At 40.2% G+C, this 25,485-nt stretch overlaps 3 protein-coding genes across 7 annotated transcripts in view; 1 reads left to right on the top strand and 2 right to left on the bottom strand.

Moving 5' to 3' along the window:
• Positions 1–125: 125 nt before the first annotated feature.
• On the bottom strand, positions 126–3,762 carry enkd1 (enkurin domain containing 1). Of its 5 annotated transcripts, XM_076891004.1 has the most exons (9): positions 3,652–3,670; positions 3,495–3,526; positions 3,162–3,246; positions 2,271–2,495; positions 1,934–2,109; positions 1,691–1,846; positions 1,472–1,614; positions 1,207–1,343; positions 126–673 (listed from the first exon to the last, which is right to left on the bottom strand). In XM_076891004.1, exons 3-9 carry the CDS (start codon positions 3,244–3,246, stop codon positions 513–515), a joined length of 1,083 nt encoding a protein of 360 aa, XP_076747119.1. In that variant the 5' UTR covers positions 3,495–3,526; positions 3,652–3,670; the 3' UTR covers positions 126–512. The 5 variants fall into 5 exon arrangements, with proteins under 5 accessions (XP_076747119.1, XP_004547078.2, XP_076747120.1 ...); XM_004547021.5 differs by lacking the exon at positions 3,495–3,526 and having other exon boundaries at positions 3,652–3,762; XM_076891005.1 differs by having other exon boundaries at positions 1,472–1,608; positions 3,495–3,687.
• A 1,547-nt stretch (positions 3,763–5,309) lies between these two features.
• vdac3 (voltage-dependent anion channel 3) lies at positions 5,310–18,228 on the top strand. Its single transcript, XM_004547018.6, has 10 exons — positions 5,310–5,458; positions 9,842–9,957; positions 13,060–13,131; positions 13,374–13,423; positions 14,373–14,525; positions 15,065–15,117; positions 15,199–15,426; positions 15,518–15,668; positions 17,106–17,163; positions 17,279–18,228. The coding sequence occupies exons 2-10, from the start codon at positions 9,846–9,848 to the stop codon at positions 17,368–17,370; spliced, it is 969 nt and encodes a 322-aa protein (XP_004547075.2). The 5' UTR covers positions 5,310–5,458; positions 9,842–9,845; the 3' UTR covers positions 17,371–18,228.
• Positions 18,229–19,027: 799 nt separating this feature from the next.
• ikbkb (inhibitor of nuclear factor kappa B kinase subunit beta) overlaps positions 19,028–25,485 on the bottom strand; it is a 35,192-nt gene continuing 28,734 nt past the window's right edge. Inside the window, exons 15-22 of the mRNA XM_004547015.4 lie at positions 24,710–24,771; positions 24,521–24,621; positions 24,367–24,416; positions 24,153–24,252; positions 22,789–22,936; positions 20,658–20,746; positions 20,266–20,359; positions 19,028–20,157 (exon numbers count right to left, since the gene is read on the bottom strand). Coding sequence (XP_004547072.3) covers positions 20,098–20,157; positions 20,266–20,359; positions 20,658–20,746; positions 22,789–22,936; positions 24,153–24,252; positions 24,367–24,416; positions 24,521–24,621; positions 24,710–24,771 — 704 coding nt within the window. The 3' untranslated portion in view covers positions 19,028–20,097. The remainder of the gene's footprint in view (positions 20,158–20,265; positions 20,360–20,657; positions 20,747–22,788; positions 22,937–24,152; positions 24,253–24,366; positions 24,417–24,520; positions 24,622–24,709; positions 24,772–25,485) is intronic.

Here is a 25,485-nt window from a genome sequence, read left to right on the forward strand (position 1 = left end):
TACTGAGTTCTAGTGTGTTTCTCTATTTATTCATGAAATCAAATTAACTTAAAAAAAAGCTGTAGTGTATTGTTTGGTAGGTTTTAATATTCCACGTTACAAAAATGATGTAAGTACAAACACAATAACTTCACAAAAATGTTCTTTATTATAAATTATTAGCAGTCACAATCATAAGTCATTAGCACATCCATACAAAAGAAATGACATCTCAGCAAATGACACCTAAAGATGCTCCGATAGTAAGTTTGGACAATATCTGCCTCTCTTTTCTACATACAAGTGAGCAGCATGTATAAAGGACAAGTTTCACGTAAGAATCGTATCACTTCAATAATATTTTGTTTTTTGTATTTTGTAATAAGCTTACAAAATGATTTAATCACATTTGAAAAAATAAAAATTTCACAACAATCAGCGTAATGTTACCTAATGCAACTAAAAAATGAAAGTTAATCTCAATAAAGCAACACATTTACTTAGCCACTTCCTTCCCTCCTTTTCCTCGTGTGTTAGGAATCTATTTTTACAAAAACTCTGTCTCTGGAGAAAATTTTTATGGCTTCTTCAATTTCAGAAAGCCTACAGTCAAGTTGGGCCCGGCGTGAGCGAATACTCAGACTGTCAGCTTTGAGAGGCAGGGAGAGCAGCTCGGTCACCAGGGAGCGGTGGGCTGAAGAAAAAAAAATGTCAGAAACACATAATTAGTGAGGCAAATACTGATGTTCATTCTGTACTATTTACTGTACTTACTAAGCTGCTGTTATTATGATGGATGGCTGAGCACCGGAGGAAGAAATAATAGGCTTTTCAACAGACTGACAGCCCAGTCTTTTTTTTCCTACAGCAGTGGATTAGTTTGCCATATTTATAGTCCAGATTGTTTGGACTGGGCGAAACAATCGCTGACGAAAAATCAAACCAAGAAAAGAATTTTACTAGAAACAAAATTGTTTCTGCAACTTAAAGGTGGTGATCCAACAACAACTAAGCCTTGATACACGCTTCATAAAAGACTTCCTGGATTTCTCAACACACACTCCAAAGGCTCAGCCACCACATCCCATTACTAGATTTTAGGACTAATGTACAAGCAGTACACACACACAACACTGCCAAGTTAAAAGCACTGTGTAATATCTTTAGAGATCACGGGCATTCCCGTGGCAGTTATCTACATGTATGAATGTAAGGGAGGAATCATACTCTCTTTTAGGGACTTCAGAGTCTCCTGTCTCTCATTCTCAGGCATCAAGGTGTGTCCAGTTGGGACCGTAGGATCAGGAGTATTCCTCCTCCTTTCTTCTTTCTCTTTACGCCACTGCTCCTTCCTTTCCTGAAGGCTATATTAGTGTCAATGTCAAAGGGCAGAGAAAAAAAAAACAAGGGTGTCAGAAAAGTCAAAAGTATCTAGTGGTGAAATATCATGAGCATTAAGCACACTGACACTGAAGGTTTCAATAACACTCACTATTGAGGAACCTGGCCCTTGACTGCACTGGGTACAGGCTTATCTCTGAGGTTTGTCAGTGACTGGGACCGTCGAATCACAGTTTTTCCTGCAGTCCGGGCATTATGTTTTATGAAGTCTATTGTCTGACCTTGAACCTGTAACTGCAATTTAAACAATCTCTAGAAGCATGTTTAAAATGTAGATGTGAACTTCCAATAAAACTTTAGCAATTCTCACTTGCAAGTCCAGGTCCTGTGTAGAGTTGCAGGAGGCCCGACGCTGCTCAGCTACACGTGAAGTTTTGGACTGTGGCCTTTGTGGGGAAGCAGACCCACCATAGGAATGCGCCTTCAGAAAGTTTTGACACTGTGGCTTAACACTTGGACTGGAAACCTTCACAAAAGAAACAGACTGGTCAAAACCTAATGAGGAAAAATGAAGTGCTCACGGATGGGCATCTTTCACAGATATGCTTCTTGCCTGCAGCTGAGCCATCACCCTCGATGGGACATTCTGGTATTTTGAGGCGGTCCAAAGAGCTTTAACTGGAACAGCACGTGATTGTGCTCTCTCAGCCTCCTGCTCTTTGCAACGTTTCTGGATCTCTCGCAGTCGACGGACGTTCTCTTTACCAAAATCATGCATCACTCGCTGTTCTGAGGGTAAGAAAGGCTGTCTTAATTTTCTTTTAACAAATGCAATGATTCAAATTCATTATTTTCATGCTTTCTATAATAAGATGCTAAAAAATACCAAAAGCTAATACATCAGTGTTTAATCTTAATAACTAGTAGTTTAAAAAAAAAACCCCACTTACTCTGTTTTGGAACAGGAGAGATAGAAATACTGTCTATTTTTAGTAATTCCCCTACAACCCCTTTCTGACCTCGTTCCAGGATATGGGTAGCATTGGGGCTGATGCGGGGGTGTTGTGCTGGGGTACGAGCACTGTAGCAACCTGGGTACAACACAGGATCTGGAGCAAGGGGCCCTGAAAGCAGGGCCAAAGTACCATCGTGGTTTCCCTCTAAACGACCCCGAGCTTGAGGAGAAGAGAAAAATAAAATAAACTTGAGCTAGAATTATTAGAGTTTAATATTTGTTGCAGTTTTTAAGTATTTTGGGTAGCTTTAAGCCTTTAATTATAAATATTTAGCTTTCCATTTTAGTTTATTTGAAATTACTGAAATTTTAATATCCAAAGTGGGCCTGGTCATTTCAGTTTAGTTTTTATTAGTTTCAGTGCCATTCCTGTCCTAGAAAACATGCACTAAAAATCCACTGTGTATTTAATTTTGATCATAATTATAGATTTTTTAGTTTTCTTTTCTTAAGTCCAATTTTCATGGTTATTTGGTCTGGATAAACCAAAAATATTGGTTTATCCAGACCAACTCACCCTATGGCTCTTTAACTTTGTCTCCAAACCATTCAGCCTGAGCTGACCCTCTGATGGACTCATTTCTAATAAACAAACATCTTCAGCTGTGCACCCTCGAACTTGGCCTCCTGTCTTTTTGTTAGTGCCACCATCTTCAAAGTACAAATCACAGCAGGTCTCATTACTATCTTATAAACTTCCCTTTTCACTTTAGTTGCCATCCTTCTATCACAACCCCCCAACTCATATCTCAATGCTGCAATATCTAAATAAAGGATTGTGTGAAAAAAAAAAATATTACACCACAGTCACGTGGCTGCACCCCACCTGAAGCTGGTCGCTTGTAGTACTGGGGAAACAGAGAAGGATCCGGGGGAATTGGCCCAGATATAGACGAAGGTCCCTCACACATCTGAAAAAGACGATGTGAATTATTTGCTAATGTTACTTAAAAACACGTAAGACTGCTGATTTAATTTGGCCTGCACCTTTCTAATAAAAAGTAATTAACCCAACTCATATAGACTATACAGAAGAGCAGCTTCTGTACCTAATTCAGCTGATCGGAATACAGTGATTCTTCAGAATATAGTAGTGGAAATACATGTTCTTCCTCTGTTTCAGGGCTTGCTAAAGGCTAACTATTGCTATGTTAATTACCTCGTTGTAAAGTTATCTCCTCAACACCTTTTCTTTCGACGTATTCAGGATAAGATACAAAACACACACGTGTTTAGTCACGAATAACTTGCAGGTAATCTTAACGTCGCTGCAACCAGCTCCATTTAGGCTAAAGAAGAGACGGTAATCTATTTACCTCTGTCCCCTGTTGTTTATCAGTTGATTGTTTTCACGCACGCTGATGACGCCGGCACTTGTTGCAGTACTCCTCACCATGGCAACGGAGCAGGCGCACACAGAAATAGAGCTGCCGGGCAAATATTATTAATCGAAAAGCGTATACAGCGATCAAATTCCTGAAAGAATAAGACAAATACAAAGCGCTGGGCTTCTTAAAACACAATAGTAACTGTAATCAGAACTAAAACCTCTAAATCCAATGGTTTCTGCAGTTTTAAACCTTTAATCCTGTCGCTTTGTATAAGGAGGTATAGTGACCCTGCGTGTTGTCTTTCAGGATCAGCAGTACTCTCTTCTAATTAATTATCGAGCTACACTCAAATCTTAACAATCCCCCTAATCTTAGCTAATGCAAAAATAAATATAAATATGACCAAATGTCTGTCAGAGCGTGCAGCCTAAGTACACAGGAGGTACCCAGTTTGCCTGACATGCTTAACTCAGGGTTTATAAACCCAATCATTCGAAGGGGACATTAGGTAGAGGTCATTGTCATTGACTCCAGAGTGCACTTCTAGTAAATATAGCAGTTTCACAGTTATTATTCTCCCCTTTTTTCCAGCACTACAGAGAATAAAACTTTTCACTAAGGTACTTGTACTGAGAGTATGTTTACCACATTTCTTTGTTACTGGAGTCCATGAACTTTAACAAAAATATGAAAGGTTAGTGTTTGTGGAATTATAGAAACAATTATTCAGTGTAGCAACCCTAATTTTCTAATATAGTATACACTTATATAAACAGAGTACTATAATAAAGCCACATGCCGTTTTCACCAAATATGACATGATTTTCTTCCCTATTTCTTTTTTAGATGTTTTCATTATTATTATTGTTATAATAATAATTGCCAAGAACAGACTAAATTTCGCCAGTATAAAACAAATTATTTGGATGGATAAATGAAACGTTTTGTTGTGATCTCCATTTTATACATGCTCTTTGTGAGTTCCGTCCATGTGCACTGGGTTCTCCTGTAATAATATCCATTTCTCAGTAACAGTATTTTAGCACCCAGATCTCCATTCTGAAGGTATATACTCAGAAACATATAATCGTACTTTCTCAGGGAATTTCACAATTAAAGACCACACAGATCACCATGTGTCCAATAGTCTTTAATAAAAGGAAAAACAAAACAAAACATCGTAGCAGTTTGTACTTTGGGTTTTGGATTTTGGGTTTCAGCAGAAAGGGTGGGTGGGGAGTGGGGTTGAAGTATCGCGTTATTTCTGAGAGAGGTGTAATAAAGCATTAAATCTTATCAGATTCTTCCAACCAAAGTCCCTCTATTTCTGTGAGCTGGTACATTTACACTGAAATCTCTAAATTATTGTCTATTCTCTCTCAGGCATTATATATCCTTTCTCCCCTCCATTTTCTCTTAATGTATGAAGATGGCCGTGTTTAAATATTTTTAGACTCTTATATACACTGGAATTACTAACCTCTCAGACCTCTTAGTTACATTTTTCAACATATCAACATATTTTTCTCTATTTCAAATGCTGCTGGGCATTAATTTATTCTCTAATGAATGATTAGGCCTGTGTGCGTCATGGACACAATGTGCATATTGCAAACATTTTATAATAAAAGAGAGATTTGGTGCCCAACGTCACTTGCACAACGGCCCCGCCCTCTGCTGGAGGTCTGACCTGCGCCTGCTCAGTCTGGTTCCCTCTGCTTTTTTCTTCACTGTGCTCCGCTGCAGTGAGCAGTCCTTTGAAACTCTGCAACACTCCGCTACAAAACTAAAGGTAAGCTAAGCAAGATTCTTTTGCAAGTCCCTTATTATATTTTATTTTTAAGGTACTGTTTTGCGATTTTTTTTCCTGCATTGGTAGTTGTTGTCAACAACCGCTTGATTTTTAGTGAGATATGAGTCACACATGGGTGGGAGTAGCCACCGCAGACGGCTATGCCAAGGTTTTAATGCCAGTTCGGGCCTGTGTGTTCCCATAGTTAGCCAAAATTAACTATCATAAAACATCCTCGAAAAACTGAAGTTTAGCCCTCTTCCCAAAACTTACCACGAGTGTTGACGGCATGCAGCGAAAACAACAAAACAAATTTTTATGAGCGATAATAAGTGCGATTTATTGCACTGTTGTGCTGCAACATTTGAAATACACAACTTAAAGTAGAGATTGTGCTTTTTAAAAAAACAAAAAAAAAAGGAGATGTATATGAAAGGGTGGACGCATCTGGCCATGAGCATGTTCGCTAAGGACCGGGGGACGGGAGACCATAAATCTATTTTAAACGTCTTATCTGTGTGTTTGTTGAGAAACACAAAAGAACATTAACAACTAGCACCGCTATCTTTTGTCATTGATTGTAACTTGTTGTTCAGACTTTCCTTCCTGTTCAATTATAGAATCTTATCCTTGCCAATGGCCTAGAGAGACACAGTTTTATTAGGTTATTTGGATAAAGCAATCAGTGAAAGTGCTATCAGCCGATATTTTGATAATCATTGCTGTTCATTGTTATTGGCATCGGTGTGTGTTATGTAGAAATAAAAAGCATAACTGGGTTAATTTAGAAATGGTGTCCTCACATGGTGTGTTTAGCAGAGTAGTTCAGAAAACGTGGTTCACACCTATCTCAGCACTTTCTGCAGCACATGTAGCAGGAGCTGGTGCAAAGTCTAGTGATGTATTTAACTTAAGTTGTTAACTAGATAGTGAAAAGCACTGCTGGAAACTATAAAGATGGCCTTTAAATACCTTATTGTGTCACTGTAAAAAGGTTTATTAAGGCCCTATTGGATGATGCAAGCATTGTATAAACTAAGGCTACTTATAAACACATGCTTACACACAGCAGAAGTCTTTTTGTTGTCACTGTACACATTAAAACACCCATTAAAAGTGACTCTAATGCAGGACAGAGCTGCATATTTCACTTTACGTTTAAGCTATAACTTCACTGCACTTCACCTTATCTCTCACAAACATTCCCTACATTATGGTACACACACACACACACACTCTTGGTTTGGTTATCTGTACGCTATGCTAGAGTTGTGCAACTGCCTAATTGCATATTTGACACCCTTTTATGGCTTGTTATTGGATGCGAATGTCAGAATTATTCCTTTCATTTAATCCTGCAGACGATGCCAGTTCAACTTGAGGGGTTAAACATATGTAATATATATATAAGTTGCTCTTCTCCACAGTTAATCTGGACTCAGATTAGATATTTAGATGTTTTTATATTTCACAGTGTATTTAAGAGAAGAAACAATACTCAAATTAGTCAGCTGTGCAACATCGGGGCGATTGTGGTTTAGGTCGTTGGGAGGTTCATCTTGTAACCGGAAGGTTACCGATTCGATCCCATGCTCTGTCAGTCTTGGTCGTTGTGTCCTTGACCAAGACACTTCATCTACCGCCTACTGGTGATGACCAGAGGGGCCGATGGCTCGATATGGCAGCCTCGCTTCTGTCAGTCTGTCCCAAGTCAGCTGTGGCTACAACTGTAGCTTGCCTCCACCAGTGTGTCAATGTGAGAGTGACTGAATAGTGCAATTGTAAAGTGCTTTGAGGGTCTCGAAAAGTGCTATATAAATGCAATCTATTATTATTATTATTATTATTATTATTATTATTATTATTATAATAAACATTGGGAATTTGTGCTGCTCGCAAATTGAGCAGTATGTACTAAAAGCATGTTGCGTTGGACAGTTCTATGGATTTTTAAGTCATTTAACATTTTGTTTGTGTTCAAATACGTCCATGTCATTTATGTGGGGTCATCTTGACCTTTGCGCTTACTCCAGTCTATCACCTGGCTACAGCTTGCATATAATTACGTATGCGCATTGTAAGTAATACGATGAGTGGCAGGTGTTTGTGCATAAACACACTGTGCTGGTACTTAAAAAAAAAATAGGGATCTTAATAGGCTGAACCTGGAGGAGGACACATGTTAAAAGCCAAGTCACATGTAATTCAGTGTCATGTTCACATGGGCTAAATTTAGAGCTGCGACTTGGTGAGGAAACTAAGTGGGGTGGGGGGTGGGGGGGTGAGGGGATAGAGAGTGGAGAAGGATTGTCTGTCGGGTGGAATGACAAAGACAGATTGGGAATTGCATGTAGTTGCTGAGTGTCTGGGAAATGAATATTGAGACCACAGGTGATGGATTTGTATTATGTGAAAATGATGACAATCTTAAGATAACGCAAGCTAGGGCTGCACGATTAATCGTTAGAAAATCGCGATCTCGATTCATACTTATGTGCGATCTCATTTCCAAATGACAACGATTTTTTTTTTTAAAAAAAAGAAAAAAAAAGATGACGACGATTGTACTGCATTTTGATCCGGGATGTAATCTGCATGAAATCAAGCGCTCACTCTTCCTGCTCAACAAATGACAAGGGTGGAGCCTTATACCACGTGATACAGAAGCTATGCCGTGTGATGCTAAAATTAGCAGGGAAAAAACAACGGAGAGCAAAGTGACAGGAGAAAATCCGTCCCGGACAACCACCCAAACATCAATAACGGGAACCTTATACAGCGCTTCCCTATACCCGTCGAACTACCGCAGGCACAAAGAAATTACGGAGGCTATCACTTATCACCTGACCAAAGATATGGCTCCGATCAACACTGTGCAAAACGAGGGATTTAGGAAAATAATCAACACCCTAGACAAATGCTGCACAGTGCCATCCCGCAACTATTTTTCTATTGTTGCACTACCTGCTCTATACACGCAGTGTCGAGCAATGGTGGAGACGGAATTTCAAGCAGTACAACATTTTGCGGCAGCAACAAAACGTCAGACATTTGTTGTTTTTATGTTTATTTATTGTTTTTATGTTCAGTTTCAACTGTTACGAAGTTGATGTGCAGTTAATAAGTGCAATAAATATTTATATTGAAAAGAAAATCGTGAGAGAATCGTGATCTCAATTCTAAGCCAAAAAAATCGTGATTCTCATTTTATGCAAAATCGTGCAGCCCTAACGCAAGCTTTATTTATCCAAAAGTTGGAGAGGTTATTTTTTAGTTTAAGAGTCAACGTTTTAACTCGGGGGTTGATAGAAAATAGATATCATTTTATTTCCAACATGCAAATATAATTGAAATAACAAGAGGAAAAAACAAAACTTAAAAATCATCAAGTTTTCATGTATATATCTATTTCTACAGAATGTATGTTCGAAAAGGAGTCGGATGAAGTTTACACTTTTCCTGTTCCTTCCCCCTTATTTCAAATTTCATTGCTTACAAATCCATATCCAGAATTCAGCATTATTTGATCCATATATGTTTAACTATGTACAAGTCTAACACAACATACACACAAAAAAACCATTTTCAGCACGTAAACCAGAACAACAACAAATTACATGTTTACATAAACCAAGCACCCTGTGTTTAACACCCGCTTATCTCTGAACTTATTTTAAATCTATGTGACAAACGCCTTAATGAACACTTAAACTTGGGTTACTCTTGCCTTGATCTATTAAAAAAAGGACACAATGAAAATATTAGAAAGCTAGAGGAGAATGAGTGAATATTGAACATTCATTTGTCACATAACACCAAAAAAAAAGACTTTTCCTATTGGATTTATCACAAAGTTGGCCATATCAGCCTAAAAGAAAAGTTGGTGCCTACTGCATTTGCTATTCCCCCCGGACTCTGTTAAGTTGCTTTGCATTATTCACACTTTTTTCAACTGGGCTTTGGTGCACACATTGAGTTCATCTGTTTAAGCATCTTTTCCCCATTTGGATTTGGAGAGGGGTTATTGTAAATATAAATCTCTGTAGGTGATGCGCCAGACTTTAAGGAACCTGGCATTAAAGTGCATATTTATCAATGTGATTTACTTTCATGATTTGTTCTGTTTTTCTGTACTTTTGTGTGCGGGATGGAGGAAAAAGTATTTCAAAAGGTCTTTTCACGTCTACACACAGGCCAGGTTTGCATGCAGTGCACAGAGTGCTCTGGTTTACATAAGTTAGGTATGGCTACAGTAGCTGTAACATGTTGTGAACCACTTTCAAACAAGAGTTTGTATTGTGTGATGATGCTGTTAATTAAAGTGGCGAAGGACTTCTTGCCAAAAGTTTCCCATTGTCCCTGCTTTTACTTCTCCCTCTGAAGAGTCATGGCACAGAATGTTGGGATTGTACTGCAGCAGGACATGCCAGGAAAAGGCAAACATGCAGAAAACAAAGACCACTGTGTGACGTGTCAGAGCCACGCACCAAAGGGACATGGTGAGTGGTGTTGGGGGTTACATGTAAAAACACAGATGGATTATCATCAGGGTCCCTGGATTGCATGTTGGTTTCATTACAGGGAGAGAAGGGGTCTTTGTGTCTAAGCGGTTTTCATCTGCTTTCAGTTATCTTTTTTTTTTTTCTTTTTTTTTTTTTTCCCCTTTTTCCCCCCCAAGTGACAGTATTTGATCTGTCTGCAGTGGCTCAGTCATGCACGTGTTAGCTGCATTTCCCATCTTCTGTAGAAGAGACCAGTTAGGTGAGGGGTGCAGGAGCCACAAAAAGGTGTGCTGGTAGTAAAATATTAAACACTTATTAAACACTTATAGGATATAAGTCAATGCCAAGGCTGTCTTCTTCGCAGACACGTGCACACTGACCCAGGGGACACTGATGCCTCTGAAACACTACACTACAGTGCAGTGGTGTGCAGGAGTGGTAGTTGCTGACTAACCAAACCAGCCACTGCTTGTGCTGGCTCTGCTGCAGTGACCTGGGCCCTGTTTCAGAAAGCCGGTTTAGTGCAAACTCTGAGTAAGTATACCCTGAGTTAACGAAAACTCTGGGTTTTCGGTTTCACAAAGCGAGTTCAGCTGAAGCCTGAGTGAGTCACTATGACGACACACTCTGTGAAGCTAACCTGCCCCCTAGCAGGTTTACTACAACTAACCCTGACTGTCCCCGCCTCTTTGTCGGAAACCTGACAGTAGGAAGTGTCAGACATGGCGTGTCCCTTCCTTGAAGAGCCAGTAGATCTTGAAGCCCAAATACTCCGCAGAGCTCTCCGCCGGGAGAGAGTGATCAGAGCGCGTATGGACATTTTATCATTACCTGATGATTTCCTGTGCGAACGTTACCGTTTCTCAGCACAATCAATAAGTTATTTGGATAACATCCTCAGGCCATATATTGCGCATGTGACACATCGCGGACATTCTCTCAGTTCTGTACATATTATTTGTATTGCACTTCGGTTTTTTGCAAACGGGAGCTTTCTGTATAATATTGGTGATGCTGAGCACGTTCCCAAGGCTACCGTCTGTCGGGCAGTCAGGAATGTTACAGTTGCACTGAAACGTCTCCTGTACTCGTCTGTGGTGTTCCCCGGTCATAGACCCACAAGATTTATCAAAGAGGGATGCCACAAAATTGCAGGTAGCAGGATGAACAAAACTTAATACATGATGTGTTGATACTTGAACTACTACTTAAATTTTACATTTATTTTCACTGTTCCCAGGCGTGATTGGCTGTATAGATGGCACTCACATTCCAAGCATTGCTCCTTCAGTAAATGAAGGAGACTATGTGAACAGGAAGTCTTTCCACAGCATTAATGTACAGGTACATAGTTCCCTGTAGCATTTCAAACTAACAAATTATTTCATTATAGTAATGGATGCTAATTTGTGTTCTCTGCACTGTGAAGATCATATGTGATGCTGCCAACATTATCACAAATGTGGAAGCCAAGTGGCCAGGCTCTGTGAGTGGTGGTGGTGGAGGACCCCCACCTGTTTTTCGGGCCTCCGCTTTTTTTCTAGTGGCCATAATGGGTCACATTTGAGCATACAGAGTAAGCAAATATGTACTTATAATGTGCTCAGATAATTTCAATAAGTGCTTACAGAGGGGAAATTAATGTAGCCTCTAACTGCAATTGATTTACATCGGACAAACAGACCAAGCACTATGGCTCATAATACAATTACACCTTACCTGTTTGGACTATATTTTTATATTTCATTTTTACTTGCTGCCAGGAACGTTGGGGGCCTGTTGGGTTGCACCTGCGCTCAAATCACATCACAAAATAAAAGGTATAAAATACAAAATAAAATATAATAAAATAACGTGTTAAATGGGTGGAAATCCCTAGATCAATGTTTAAATTAACACTCACGCATTGACTCTGTCGGCTATGTTTTGCCATGCATGCTCCCTTTCTTTTGCAGCTGAGGCTGTGTTACTTTTTTTCTGCAAAATTTGCATGTTATCAGCATATGCTGCCATCAGAATTTCGGCCTCAAGCGCTGTAAAATACATTGACCGCGCCTTCTTTCCCTCCTTCTCCATGGTAATTCGCTTAATCTGTGCTCCACTAATCAGGGCTTTATGTATCCTCGTGCGCGCGCTTAACTTGGGGTTAAAGCAACTCCGCGTTGATTGAACTAATTGTTATCAGCCTTTCTGAAACCGAATATTCCGAGTTGGACAGTTCGGGGTTACTCAACCCTGAGTATCGTTTTTCACTCTGAGTTTTCTAAACCGGCTTCCTGAAATAGGGCCCTGGCCGCAGTCTGCAAAAAAAAATATGCTATGTTGATATTTGTTCCCAGTAATGATGCTATTTTTGTTCATTCTGCAACAGCTATTGCAAAAATAAGACTTGTATACTGTCCTCCTAAACTAGAGAAACAGTTTCATTGGTTTAACAACCTCTGCTGCTTGCTCATGTACTGCTGCTAGGCAATCAATAGGGTTTCTGTGGAAGATAGAGGGGGAGGAGAGGGGCTATAACCAGCACCCAGACAGCCCCCCTACTGGCTTGTATTGATGTGTAATGATTGTTGGTGAGTAGATGGTTGATCGAAAATGCTGTTGGCGGGGCTGTCAGCGTGTGTGTGGCCTCAGAAGTGCTATTTGCATTGCAAAGCACAGCTTCCAGTGCAGAGCTTTAAAATTCATTTTGTGTTAGCATCTTGATTTATTTTATTTTTAATTTTTTAAAGGGACACTCTGCTATTGTTTCTGTATCCATTTAATCTTTGTTGAAAAACTACACAATATGTGCTTCAGTAACGATTGAAAGCTCATATTGTGCTATTCTACATGGCACAAATGTTTCAGAGGTTGAGATATGAAAGGCAAATGTGTGATCCAACAGATTTGTACTTTAATCCAAACTGGAAAGCTGGAAATGTGCATATTTAGTGCTCTGCTGGACAGACTCTTAAATCTTGCAATTTCACCAGTGTTGTAAAAGTGTATTTCTAAGTGTATTTCTAAATTGAATATCTCTTTACATAAAAAGTGCACATGTGTGGGTGTATGTGTGTCACTGCTGTGATTAAACTATTGGTACACTTCTTTCCTCAGGCACAATGGCTGTCCCTCCTGCATACTCGGATCTGGGAAAATCTGCCAAAGACATCTTCAGTAAAGGCTTCGGTAAGTGAAGAAATCTACTTAACATGCATATGTAACTGCTGCTCTTCTGTTGCTATCATACTGAAGCTGTTTGGGCTCAAACTATGGTGCAGGACTGATTTTCAGAGAATGCTTTGTGTGCTCTGTGCTGCAGGTGTCTATTGTTCTTCTGGCCAGTGCAAAGAGATTATTTTTACTGCCCTTCCTTGTAATATATATGTATTTTTTTTTTTTTATTAAATATCCTAATTTCTTTTCCACAGGCTATGGAATATTGAAGCTAGATGTTAAGACCAAGTCTCAAAGTGGAGTTGTAAGTATTACTGTTGTCACTGGATGCGTTTAAATTTAGTTTCAAACGTCTTTCTAAGCACTTAGATGTAGAGCAAAGGTCTGACTCACGGCTTTGGAGGTCTTCATGTCAGAGTGCCTGACGTGCCTCTACATACAGAGTCAGCAGAGAAACACTCTGTCGAATGAGTTTATTCCTTACTCTCTCCTCTGAAGCAGCATGTTCTGTCACGAAGGGAAAGAGTTTCACCAAAACGTGCCATGTATCTGTGTTGCCATAAACCGGTTACCATAGTAAAACCACAAATGAGCTCTTGCATAGTTTTCCAAATCTGATCCAGCTTTAAGCCTCACTCAAAAAGCACTGAAAAGACATCCACTTTTACTTTTTGTAGCTCTGGTTTTCATTTTCCCAGCAAGCAGTCAAACTGTCACATGTAGACTGTGGTTTTCCCTAACTTCCTCTGTTTTCTCTTTTCTCTGCTTCTTCTTTGGATGCTCCTGTCAGATGGTAAGAGTGGGAGTGTGTGTGCATATGTAATCATTAAACACAGGTGCACTGCAGGGTGCAAGAGTGATAGCAGTGTGTGTTTGTGTGCAGGCTTTCTGCCAACTATTTCTTTGCAGTAACGGCTCACCTAAGTGACAGCATTACCCCAACCGCAGCTGTAATAGCACTGATCGTTAAACACTCATGACCAGCCTCTCCCTCACAGTCCTCAGTTTACCTTCCCAGCTCACTTCTCCATCTTAAAGGTCTAGATTTTTATTTATTTATTTGAATAACCAGTCATGCAACCCTGTGAGGGATTGTTTGGCAGAGGAAAAGCCAAAAACGTAATGCTTGTTATCCCTGTCTCCGTTTCCCCCCGGCCTCTAGTGTCTTTAGCTGTGCTCTGATGTCTCTTTCTACTTTCCCTTCCACCTCATCTTCCATCTTCCCCTCATTACTCGATCCGTCTCTCCTACAGGAGTTCACCACTTCTGGCTCCAACAACACAGATACAGGGAGGTCTGGAGGCCACCTGGAGACAAAGTACAAAATGAAAGATCTGGGGCTCACCTTCAACCAGAAGTGGAACACTGACAACATTCTTACAACAGAAATCACGTTGGAGGACCAGGTGAAGTCAAACAAACAGGAATTTTATTTATTTGGGGGGGGGGCAAAATAGCATTGGTGTATCTACTAAAAACCTCAGATGTGTTTAAATCTCATTGACCTCTGCCTCAAGGTTAGAGGTCAGAGGTCATGTTTTCTGAAAATATTGTGAATGTGATATCTTAAGAACTAGGTAAATTTTGAAATTTATACCATAGGTGCATCTACTGGGAGGCTGAGCTGCCAGAATTATATTTTTATTTTTTAAGAAAAAATAATATTATTATTACTGATGGGTTGCTCCTCATGACAAGAAATTTGGATAGCAAGTGTGTGGCTCACGATTAAAGCTTTGTGTCTGTGATGATAATATTATAGACATCTGCTCTCATTGACATCAAAGAGTAGGAAAAAAAACATAGTTTTGAGTGTTTGGATGATGGTGATAAGTACCTACCTCTTTAAAACATATACGTATGACAGAAAATAAGGAAAGGTTTAATAATATGTGGTGGCTAATACTTCAGTACTTAATGTATTAAGTCTTCTGTCTGTCTGTAGCTGGCCAACGGCCTGAAGCTCGGTCTGGACACGTCATTTGTGCCGAACACTGGGTAAGAGTAACGCTCTGTTGTTCTCAGGGTTTTTAATAAATGTTCTCAATAGGACATGTGTCTAATAATTACGATCTTTAGCAAGAAGAGTGCCAAACTGAAGACCAGCTACAAGCGGGACTTTGTGAATGTGGGCTGTGACCTGGACTTCGACATGGCCGGCCCCACTGTCCACACAGCGGCTGTGCTTGGCTTCGAGGGCTGGCTGGCTGGTTACCAGATGGCTTTCGACACTGCCAAATCTAAACTTGTCAAGAACAACTTTGCCCTTGGATACAAGACTGGTGACTTCCAACTTCATACCAGCGTGTGAGTCACTACAGCATAGCACAAAGTTTAGGGGTTTTGTTGTTTTTGTTTTTTCCCCTCAGTTCTTAAATTGTTTGGTGTTGTATTTCAGTAATGATGGCACGGAGTTCGGTGGCTCCATTTACCAAAAGGTGAACAGCAACCTGGAAACAGCAGTCAACCTAGCCTGGACAGCAGGCAGCAATAACACACGCTTTGGACTTGGAGCCAAATACCAGCTGGATAAGGATGCATCCCTCTCTGTGAGAACTGACAAAACATCCTGCACACGTCTAACATACATAAATAAATGATACATTTTCCCTGCTAGCTAATCACGCTATAACTTTTGTGGGACTCTGCTGGAGGTTTGAGTTAAATGTACAACTGTACTCAGAGGTGGCACAGTGCTGCAGTGGTTAGATCTGCATAACAAAAAGGTTGTGGGTTCAAATCTGCTGTCTAGCTTGGGAGGTTCTCTATTGAGATTCCCTGTTATTTATGTCTGTGCATGCGTTGTCTCTGGATATTCCAGCTTCCTTCGACAGTCCAAAGACATGCATGTTAGTTTAGTTGGTGTTGCTAAATTGGCTGAAGGTGTAAGTGGTTGTCTGTTTCTGCGTTGGCCCTGCAGACTGGTTGTACTCTGCCATGTGCTCAGTGACAGCTGTGATATGCTCCAGCAGCTAAGAAAATTTATGAATGCATGTGTTGCAGTATGCCCACTATGGTAGTTACTGTTTTGGCACAATAATATTGGGTAGTAAGCATATGAGGCTGAAAACGAAAGGTGACAGAGCTTTTGTAACGGTGGTGTCCAGACTCTGGAACTCTCTCCTTTGAGCTTGAGATCTGTGGACTTAGTGGTCTGAGAAGGTCTGAAGCTTTTTGTGATCCTTTTTTTTTTTTTTTTTTTTTTTTTTTTTTTTTTTTTTTTAAATCTTGAAAGGTGCTATGCAAATAAAATTGTATTTATTATATAAGCATTGGGTGGACTGTGTAAATAATGAGTTAAGAAGCAAACTCAGTAAGCTGAGTTGAAATAAATGATATTTGACAATAAAATAAGGGATTTTTTAGGGAATAGGGATATGATTAAGCAAAATGTGAATGCTCTAAAGATACCTCCTGCTAGACTTCAGATATTTTGATAATCACAAAGACCACTGAACAGATTTTTATTAGCATGAATTAACTCATGGATTTACCTAAATGCATTTATTTATTTACTGCATCCTTGCTTTTCTGTGAGCAAAGGGGTGCCGCTTAAAGTCTTCATCTGTTGGTTGATCACACCAGGCTCACAAAAAATGTTTATATTGTTGTTAATAAGTTACAATTAACAAAAAAAATTACGATCCATACTTATTTTTTACCAAAAAAGTTCAATGACAAAAAGGATAAACGTGTTTTAACCCATCCCAGAATCATCAAGAGATTTATACAACTCTAAAATGCATGCTGGAGGAAGTCACTGGATACCATTCTTTTTATGAGCATCCATTCAATAGTTGTTCAAATATTTGAATGTGGAACCAGCTGCCTACTGAGTCATCCCTACAGCTGTGTGCTTCTCAAACATCATTATCTTACAGCCTGAGGCTGATTGATATTCATATTTATGATAAACTCCATATTATGTAACCTACTCCATACAGTGTTTATGACTAACTCACCTGATGATCTGTTTCTCCTCACAGGCCAAGGTTAACAACGCCTGTCTCGTTGGAGTTGGATACACACAAACACTCAGGCCAGGTTAGCCGTTTGACTTCTTTAAAAAAAAAACAACAAAAAAAACATGTATTCTGTGATAACAGCCTAAAGAGCATCTGTATGGTTACATGATACAATGTGACGCTCTTTCCTGCAGGAGTGAAGCTCACCCTCTCTGCTCTGATCGACGGGAAGAACGTGAACGCCGGTGGACACAAAATCGGCCTCGGTTTCGAGCTGGAGGCGTAAGGATTGAACAGGACTGGCAAGAGGAGAGGAAAGCAAACAAAGGAGAAGACTACACCACTATGGCCCCACTCAGCAACGCATCAACAAATCTTCTCTCTGAGACACACACACACTTTGGCCTTAACCCTGAAACTCCAAACAGCCTCTAAGACCTCTAGTACTGTAATTCTAAAGCAAGGATTTCACAGTGTTATTGACATGACCCACACATCAGTTTTTAGCATATATTACCAGAGTACTGCATACAGTCTCGCAGCCAGTTTATTCAAATACCCCATTCTCTAAATACTGTGCTACTTCTCGGCTGCTTTGGCCAGACAAAGTGCACTTTTAATAGCATGTCTGAAGCACCCTGTCATTCTGTGTTATTCAGGCAGGTTTTGTTCAGATACTCTAGGATTTAGACATCAGTGAGATTGTTAGAGGGTGCTTGTTTTGGTATATTGTAGTTTTGTTGCACGCTTTAAATGCTAAGGTTTTTTTTATTTTATTTTATTTTTTTAATTTTTTTATTTTAGACTTTTCATTGTCATATTTACAACTGATGCAATAGAGGCTAGAGAGAAATAAGCAGGAAAAAACGGGTCATGTGTCTGAGTGGATTGCTTTTGTTTCCACCTAAATAAAACAGTTAAACACTGTGAGCCCTTGGTTACCTAAAAGTTTTGTTTTCAGGTTTTGTTTGGTCAAAAAATTAGGATCTCTATATGACCTCTTTGTTTTGTCATGTTTTATGTCCTGTAACTGTTAAACCTTGAGCACTACATTTCACTTTACCTGTGCTGTGCTTTGTATAGGAAGTTAGCCATCAGTTAGGACCTCAAACTGGCTTTATTGAATGAAATAAAGACTTTAAAAACAGATTTGTAGTGGGTTTTGGCTTGGTTTCTTGTTTTGTTTGTTTTTTTTTTTTCTTTTTTTTCCCCCCCCACCCTACTGATGTTAGTCATGTGAAAAATTGTTTTCACAGTACTCTGCAGCCCTGTATCCTCTGCTCTTGGTGGCACATAAGTTTGCAAAGTGACTTCAGAACAGACCACAAGACTCCTAGAACAATATCCTTTGGACCAGTAAGACCAAAGTGGAGATGTTTGCCCACAACACTACATTTGGGGAAAACGAAACGCAACATATCAACACAAACGCCTCATAACTGTCGAGCACAGCAGTTGGAGGGTGATGAATTGAGCTTGAGGTGCAGCCACAGGATCTGGGAACCTTGCAGTCAAGTTGAATAAACCTGTGTCTAACAAAGTATTCTAGAGTCACACGTGAGAACCTCTGAGAGCCAAAGCTTGGCTGAAATAGTCATTCAAGGAGACAATGATTTAAAAGAGTCAAAGTAGAGATCTATGCACAGAGAGCTGTGCAAAAACAAATGTTTTGCAAACCTCAGTTCCTCAAGAATGTGAGTGAGACAATTGTATAGAAAAAGATTACTAAAGGAAGTAAGATGGAATACCTGCATTACTAGGTTACAAATTATTGCTGCTAAAAGTTCTACAGCCTAATGAATCATGGGATGGCAGAGTACTACAAGCACTAATTCTGTATATTATTTTTCTTAATCGCAATAAAACAGTCAAGGCCATCAGCGTCCTTGTGTCCAAACAAATTATTTGGAAATGAAGCAAAGAAAACACCAGGTCACATTAAACCTGCTTACCAGAGTCAAGATTTAATTTTGTTTGACATTTTTACAATCTTAACAGCATAAAGTCTGTACACAAAATAATTCCGAGATACTTGATAATAAGCATCACCTTGTGTGATCTTTACAGTATTACCTCTAATTGTTGGGCTTAAGATGAAAACGAGAAGAAAAATGTGGAAACAATTGCGATGAGGCCAAAACACCAGACCAGAGTAATATGTTAGTTTTGTGGTAATTCACAGTTTTGATAAATTCACACATTTAACTTCTTTTTCATTGTTTCAAGGTAATGATTAAAAAAATGTATAAAATATTGCCATACCCAGCATGTCAAAACAATTCAACAGTATAAACAAAACACTTGCAGTTATTCGTGGCATACTGGACTGTGCTGCATTTGATACATGTTCCTCTTATTGAAGATATTCCTCATTTCCCCATGCATTCATAAGTGGGTTTAAAAACACATTCATACAGTTACTGAGCAAACGGTTAAAACAGACCTCTTTTCAATTCTAAATCACACCCTTAAACCAAATAAAACCTGCAATAAAAAGTAGTGTTCCAGATATGAACACGCAGCTCAAGGCACACATTTGTTAAGAATAACATCTGTGGTTTCCAAAGACCAACAATCACGATGAAACAAAATTAGTTCTTAAACTAAGAAAGAGATCGTCTTACAAATCCAGCAAAAGATTATTTACAATAATCATGCTGTATGCAGATATTGGGTCAGAACTGTGCAAGGTGCTTCATAAACCATAAGCCTATAGGAATGTACAAATATGTAATCTGAGATTAAGATTTTAATCTTTACTGGAATTACAGCCAGAATGTTCTGTTTAAGATGAAAGATGACACTCCAATTAATCTCTCTGACATTAATCCTGAACATAGATTTAATTATTCTTTTTCACAAAGCCAATAAGGTGTTAGCGATCTCACAGATTTTTTTTTTAAACTGCTACACATTCACTTCAGACTGTCGTCATACATCCCACGTGTAATTTGACAGCCCATCCACACAGAGGCAGCAGAGTACTACATATCTGCAAAGATGGAAACTCAGTTTATGAGAGGTCACTGGAGAAATCCTGGCCTCCACGCAGCCACGTCCACTCCCTCAGCATCTAGGACAAAAACAAAAGGCAATTGTTTTAGTTAAACAATAAAAAAAAAAAATAATAATAATAATCACAAAACACTTCCATGCAGCTGCTATGCATCTGTTTGCACACCTCCATACTGCTCTCAGATTCCTGGATGGTGTCGTGCAGCAAACTCTGAAGGCGGCTCTCAAATGTCCTGCTCTCCTCCACAAGAGACTCATCACTGCAAACACACCCAAAGTTATTCATGCATTCCTCTGACGACTTTGTTAGGATTCCTGTTATGTGTCTGTGCTATCTGAGATGTTCTGAAAAGTTGTCTTTAAACAAAATCCCACAATATATAATTAGTTTAAAATTCTTTTGGTTAGTCATCATGTATAGGCATGTAAAAATAAACGTAAGCCTACACCACCTCAACAATATTACAATCATTAATTTTAGGGTCTGAATGGACGCCTACCCTCACATCCCAGTACTCACGTGTGTGTGTGAGTGAGAGAGAGAGAGAGTGCACTCACAGTTGTTGTAAGCTGTGTCTGGGAGTGAGTACTGACGACGGGGTACGTAATCCATCAGGACTCCCACTCACTGGACTGCGAACTTTACTCTATGTAAGACAAGATGATGGACTTTAGTCAATATTAGCTGATAAAGTAAATGTAACACTCTTGATAATCACAGTAGACAGAAATTACACATATACTACTGGCTACAACTGTAAGCAAATTGTATTTTGTGTGCTTACTTTGTTAAGTACAACTATTCAACTGACGTTAACATAAATAAGTCGCAGCCAATCACACGGCAGCAACTCATTGCATTTAGGCTTGTGTAAGACAACCTACTGAAGTTTAAACTGAGCATCAGAATGAATAAGAACGGTGATTTAAGGAACTTTGAACGTGTCAGGCTTGCTGGTGCTGTTGGTGGGGTAACGGTGTTGGGATATTATCTTGGCACAGCATCAGCAGAGCATTGTTTAAATGCCACAGTCTACCTGAGTATGTTGTTTCAGACAGGATAATGCATCATATCACAAAGCTCAAATCATTTCAAATTTATTTACTGAACATAATAAAATCTCAGAATTCCAGATTCACATCACGGATCATGAGGAGCTGACAAATCTGCATCAACTCTGTGTGTGACGCTTTCATGTCAACATGGACCAAAATCTCCAGTGTTTCTCAAAATGTAATTCTAAATCAGCTTTAGCAAAGTGCACCTAATGAAGCGGCTGGTGAGTGTATATGAGTCTATATGTATGTGAGTGTACTGAGTCCCCTACTGTACACTCTGTACACACATGACTGTGTTAGTTCCCACCCAGACAACACAGTCATCAAGTTTGCAGATGATACCACCGTGGTGGGGCTCATCTCAGGGGGAGATGAGACTGCGTACAGAGCTGAAGTTCAGAGGCTGTCAGATTGGTGTGTAGACAACAACCTGGACCTCAATACCACCAAGACAAAAGAACTGGTAGTTGACTTCAGAAGGAGGAAGTCCGAGCTGCAGCCTGTCAGCATCAACGGGGAGTGCGTGGAAAGGGTCTCCAGTTTCAAGTTTCTGGGTGTGCACATAGACACAGACCTCCAATGGAGCTCTATCACCTCTGCGGTCTTAAAGAAGGCCCAACAGCGTCTCCACTTTCTGAGAATCCTCAGAAAAATGGACCTGAAGAAGGAGCTGCTGACCGTCTTCTACCGCTGCTCCATTGAAAGTGTGCTGACATATTGCATCGGTGTGTGGTTCTCCAGCTGCACCACAGCACACAGAAAGGCACTCCAGAGAAGAAGAAGAAGAAGAAAGTGTGTACATTATTGTACTTTATTGAGCCCCGTGGGGAAATTGCTCTCTGCATTTAACCCATTCACTCAGTGAAGCAGTGGGCAGCCATTGGGCGCCCGGGGAGCAGTGTGTAGGGACGGTACCTTGCTCAGGGGTACCTCAGGGTAGCTGTTAAGGGGAATCGAACCCCCGACCTTCCGATCATGGGGCAACCACTCTACCTACTGAGCTATCCCTGCCCTCAGAGGGTCATCAATATGGCCCAAAAAATCATTGGACATCCTCTTCCTCCCTGAAGGACCTGTACAGCACTCGCTGTCTCAAGAGGGCACGCAGCATCCTACGGGACTGCACACACCCAGGACACCGGGTGTTTAAGCTGCTGCCGTCTGGCAGGAGGTTCAGGCTGCTGAGGTCCCGAACAAATAGACTCAAGGACAGCTTTTACAACAGGGCAATAGCCCTGATCAATGCAAATAGCTCACCTGACTGGCTGCCTCCCTGGACTTTTTTAGGGGGGAGGTAACAATGTTTAAAACAATAACAATAATAATATTTATATTTATAACAAGGTGCAATAATAATTATTGTGCAATAATAACAGTGTGCAATACACATACACTTATTCTTCTTTTTTATACTAAGTTAATATACTGTGTTGTGTTGTTTGTTGCGTTGTGATGTGTCATATCGTGTCGTGTTGTGTTATATGTAGTGCCGACGTAGGACAGTTTTCCAATTTCATTGTACTACTGTACTATGTATGACTGTGCAATGACAATAAAGAGTTATCTTATCTTATCTTATGATCAGAATTGGAAGTGTCTTTGTGTTTGTGAACAGGTCATTTTTGCTCACACAGGCGACTTTGAGCAGGTTCCACAGCTCCCTCTGTCGTCTCTCCTGCAGACTCATCAGCACTTGTTCGCTTTCCGCCATTTTCTGGACCACGCCCTCCACCTTTGGCAGTAACTCCATCACACGCTGGCGGCACAGTGCAGTCTTACTGCATAACACATAAAAACAGAATTTGAAGGTGAAGCACCCGTGTAGCTAACGTGCTGACACATATAACTGGAACATAGAGCATGCATGAAAATGACGAATATGTAGTGTATTTGTCTTTTTGCTTGATTAATACCCCAAATATTTATGTGTATCAGCTGTTCAGCACAGTAGGTGTCACTGCTGAGCTCCTGTTGATTCTTTAATTACGCGAGAGTTTGTATTCAAATTAAACTGAGAAGCTGCCACGCTTGGCACACATCCCCATTTATGTGCACAAGCAAAACAGCTTGAGTGTAATCAGTTTTTCCTCACATGAAACAGCTATTCTTCTGATTGGTTTATAAAAAGGTTTAAGGTTTGAAACCAGTTTTCATAAACTGTAAATTTTGATCACTTTGACATCATTTTTTCTCATTGAGCTGAGTTTGTGGAACATTTTTATTCTGCTAGAATTCTGGTCGTAGTGTTGGGCTTCATGGAAACATAGTGACTGCCATAGCACCAGAAGGCTTCACAGTACTGATTCATCATTAAACATTATTTCATCTGTACTTTTGCATGGGTCCAGTTTGACAGCCACCAATGGTTGGGATTATGTAAAGTAATGCAGAATATTTTTGGAAAAAATAGGAGTGGGAGATTGGTGCTTTGGCTGGAGTGATGTGGACACTGTATTGGTACGTCGTGGTGAAGTAAGAGCTAAGCGTGAAAGCAAAGCCTTTTCGATTTTCTGGTCAATCTACATCCCTACCCTCACCTAGGGTTGTCAGCTCGAGGTAACCGAAAGAACCAGATTGCGGATACAAGGGGTGGAAATGAGCTTTCTCTGAAGAGTGCCTGGCCTCTCCCTTAGGGATAGGGTGACGAGTTCGGCCATCTGGAAGGGGCTCAGACTAGAACCACCACTCCTCCACATCAGAAGGAGCCAGTTGTGGTGTTTCGGGCATCCGACAAGGATGCCTCCTTGGTGAGGTGTTCTGGGCATGTCCCACGAGGAGGGGAACCAAACACACAGCACCCTGGAGAGATTATATTGCTCAGCTGGCTTGGGAATGCCTTTGTGTTTTCCCAGCCTGATGATGAGTATCCTTGAAAACTGATACCAACTTTGCTCTTCAACACCAAATAATGGATCTTGAGTTTAACAGCAAAAGTTTCCAAATGAAAGCTCACCAGTGCATATTGTTTAATGATTTAAAAATGTGTTTGACTACCTGAGGTGTGTGTAGAAATCTCTGAGCTTCTTCTCATAGAACTGCACAGCCTGGACCACTAGACGCACCACCTCCTGACTGTCTCCTGAACACCTCTGGTCTGTGGAAGGAAAAGGAAGAAAACTGAAACAATGTCAAAGGAGGTTTATTTTCACAAGGAGATGCTGTGACCGCTGTTAAATAAAAAGTGAACTGAAGCATGAATAGTCCAAACCTCTGGGCTTCTCTCTGAGTTTTCGGAACAGCTCCATGGCTTTTCCTTCACTGAGGAACAAAGAGGGGAGGAGAGCAGGATACAAAATCACAGAGAAGTCACTTTTGTTATTTTTATGTATTTCTTTTTACAATAAAGCTTGGTTCAAACTTACAGTGTATCCAAGGCTTCTCCACTCCTCCATGGCTGCCGCTGCACATCCACTATGTCTGGCTGCAGCTGCATCATTTCCTCCTCCAACTCACTCACCTTAACCTAGAAACAGCCACACGTTTCAGTCTTATTGAAACACACATAAATACTCTTTATGCACACATGCACAGAGAGAAAAAGTCAAATCTACCTGACCACAGCTGACAGCAGTTTGCTCCATCTCTCTCCACACACCCAGCAGTTTGTCTGATGCTAAAAAATGTAAGAAGACATTAGTCATTAGTTAGTGGCAAACTGCATTGTTCTAGACAGACAAGTTTGGATAAATGTTTCCCCCTGAGGTAAAAGCCACAGACAACCAAATTAAGCCATAAATAACTGCAGACTATCTCACACCCGCTGTGACGCCAGAATACTGACATTCCCAGCCCTGAATACTCTGTACTACATTATTGCATGATTACTTAAGCATAGAGTACTCATGGGTCGGAGTATACCGATCCTTAAACTCAGCTTTCATTACAAGTGTAACGTGTCTGCATAATATCTCACTGATAATATCTCTTTGGAGACAGTGAGGCATTTATAGACACCACCAAGCTCCAGGTTCAATACATGCAATGGATACGCACACTGAAGGGGACACATCCCCACAACATTCCAATATGATCATCGTGTTCCCAACAAAACCCTGAAATTACAAGTAAAAAAATTCTGCTGTGTTACAACAATTAACCACTGTTGTCCAAAATATTAATTTAATTCCTGTTAAAGTCAAATAACTGAAACTAAGAACTGTTTATGCTCTCATTAGTTGTTGACTGGTCAATTTTATCTTTCCATTCATTTTCTGCCGCTAAACCGGGTATCACTACCTGGGGACATTGAGTTGTTTCCAATCCAGCTGTGTCCCAGGACTTCTCCCAGACACGCCTGAAACACCTCACCCCCAACCGCCTTTCGATG

The sequence above is a fragment of the Maylandia zebra genome, linkage group LG12, assembly GCF_041146795.1.
Source record: "Maylandia zebra isolate NMK-2024a linkage group LG12, Mzebra_GT3a, whole genome shotgun sequence".
NCBI classification, from domain to species: Eukaryota; Metazoa; Chordata; class Actinopteri; order Cichliformes; family Cichlidae; genus Maylandia; species Maylandia zebra.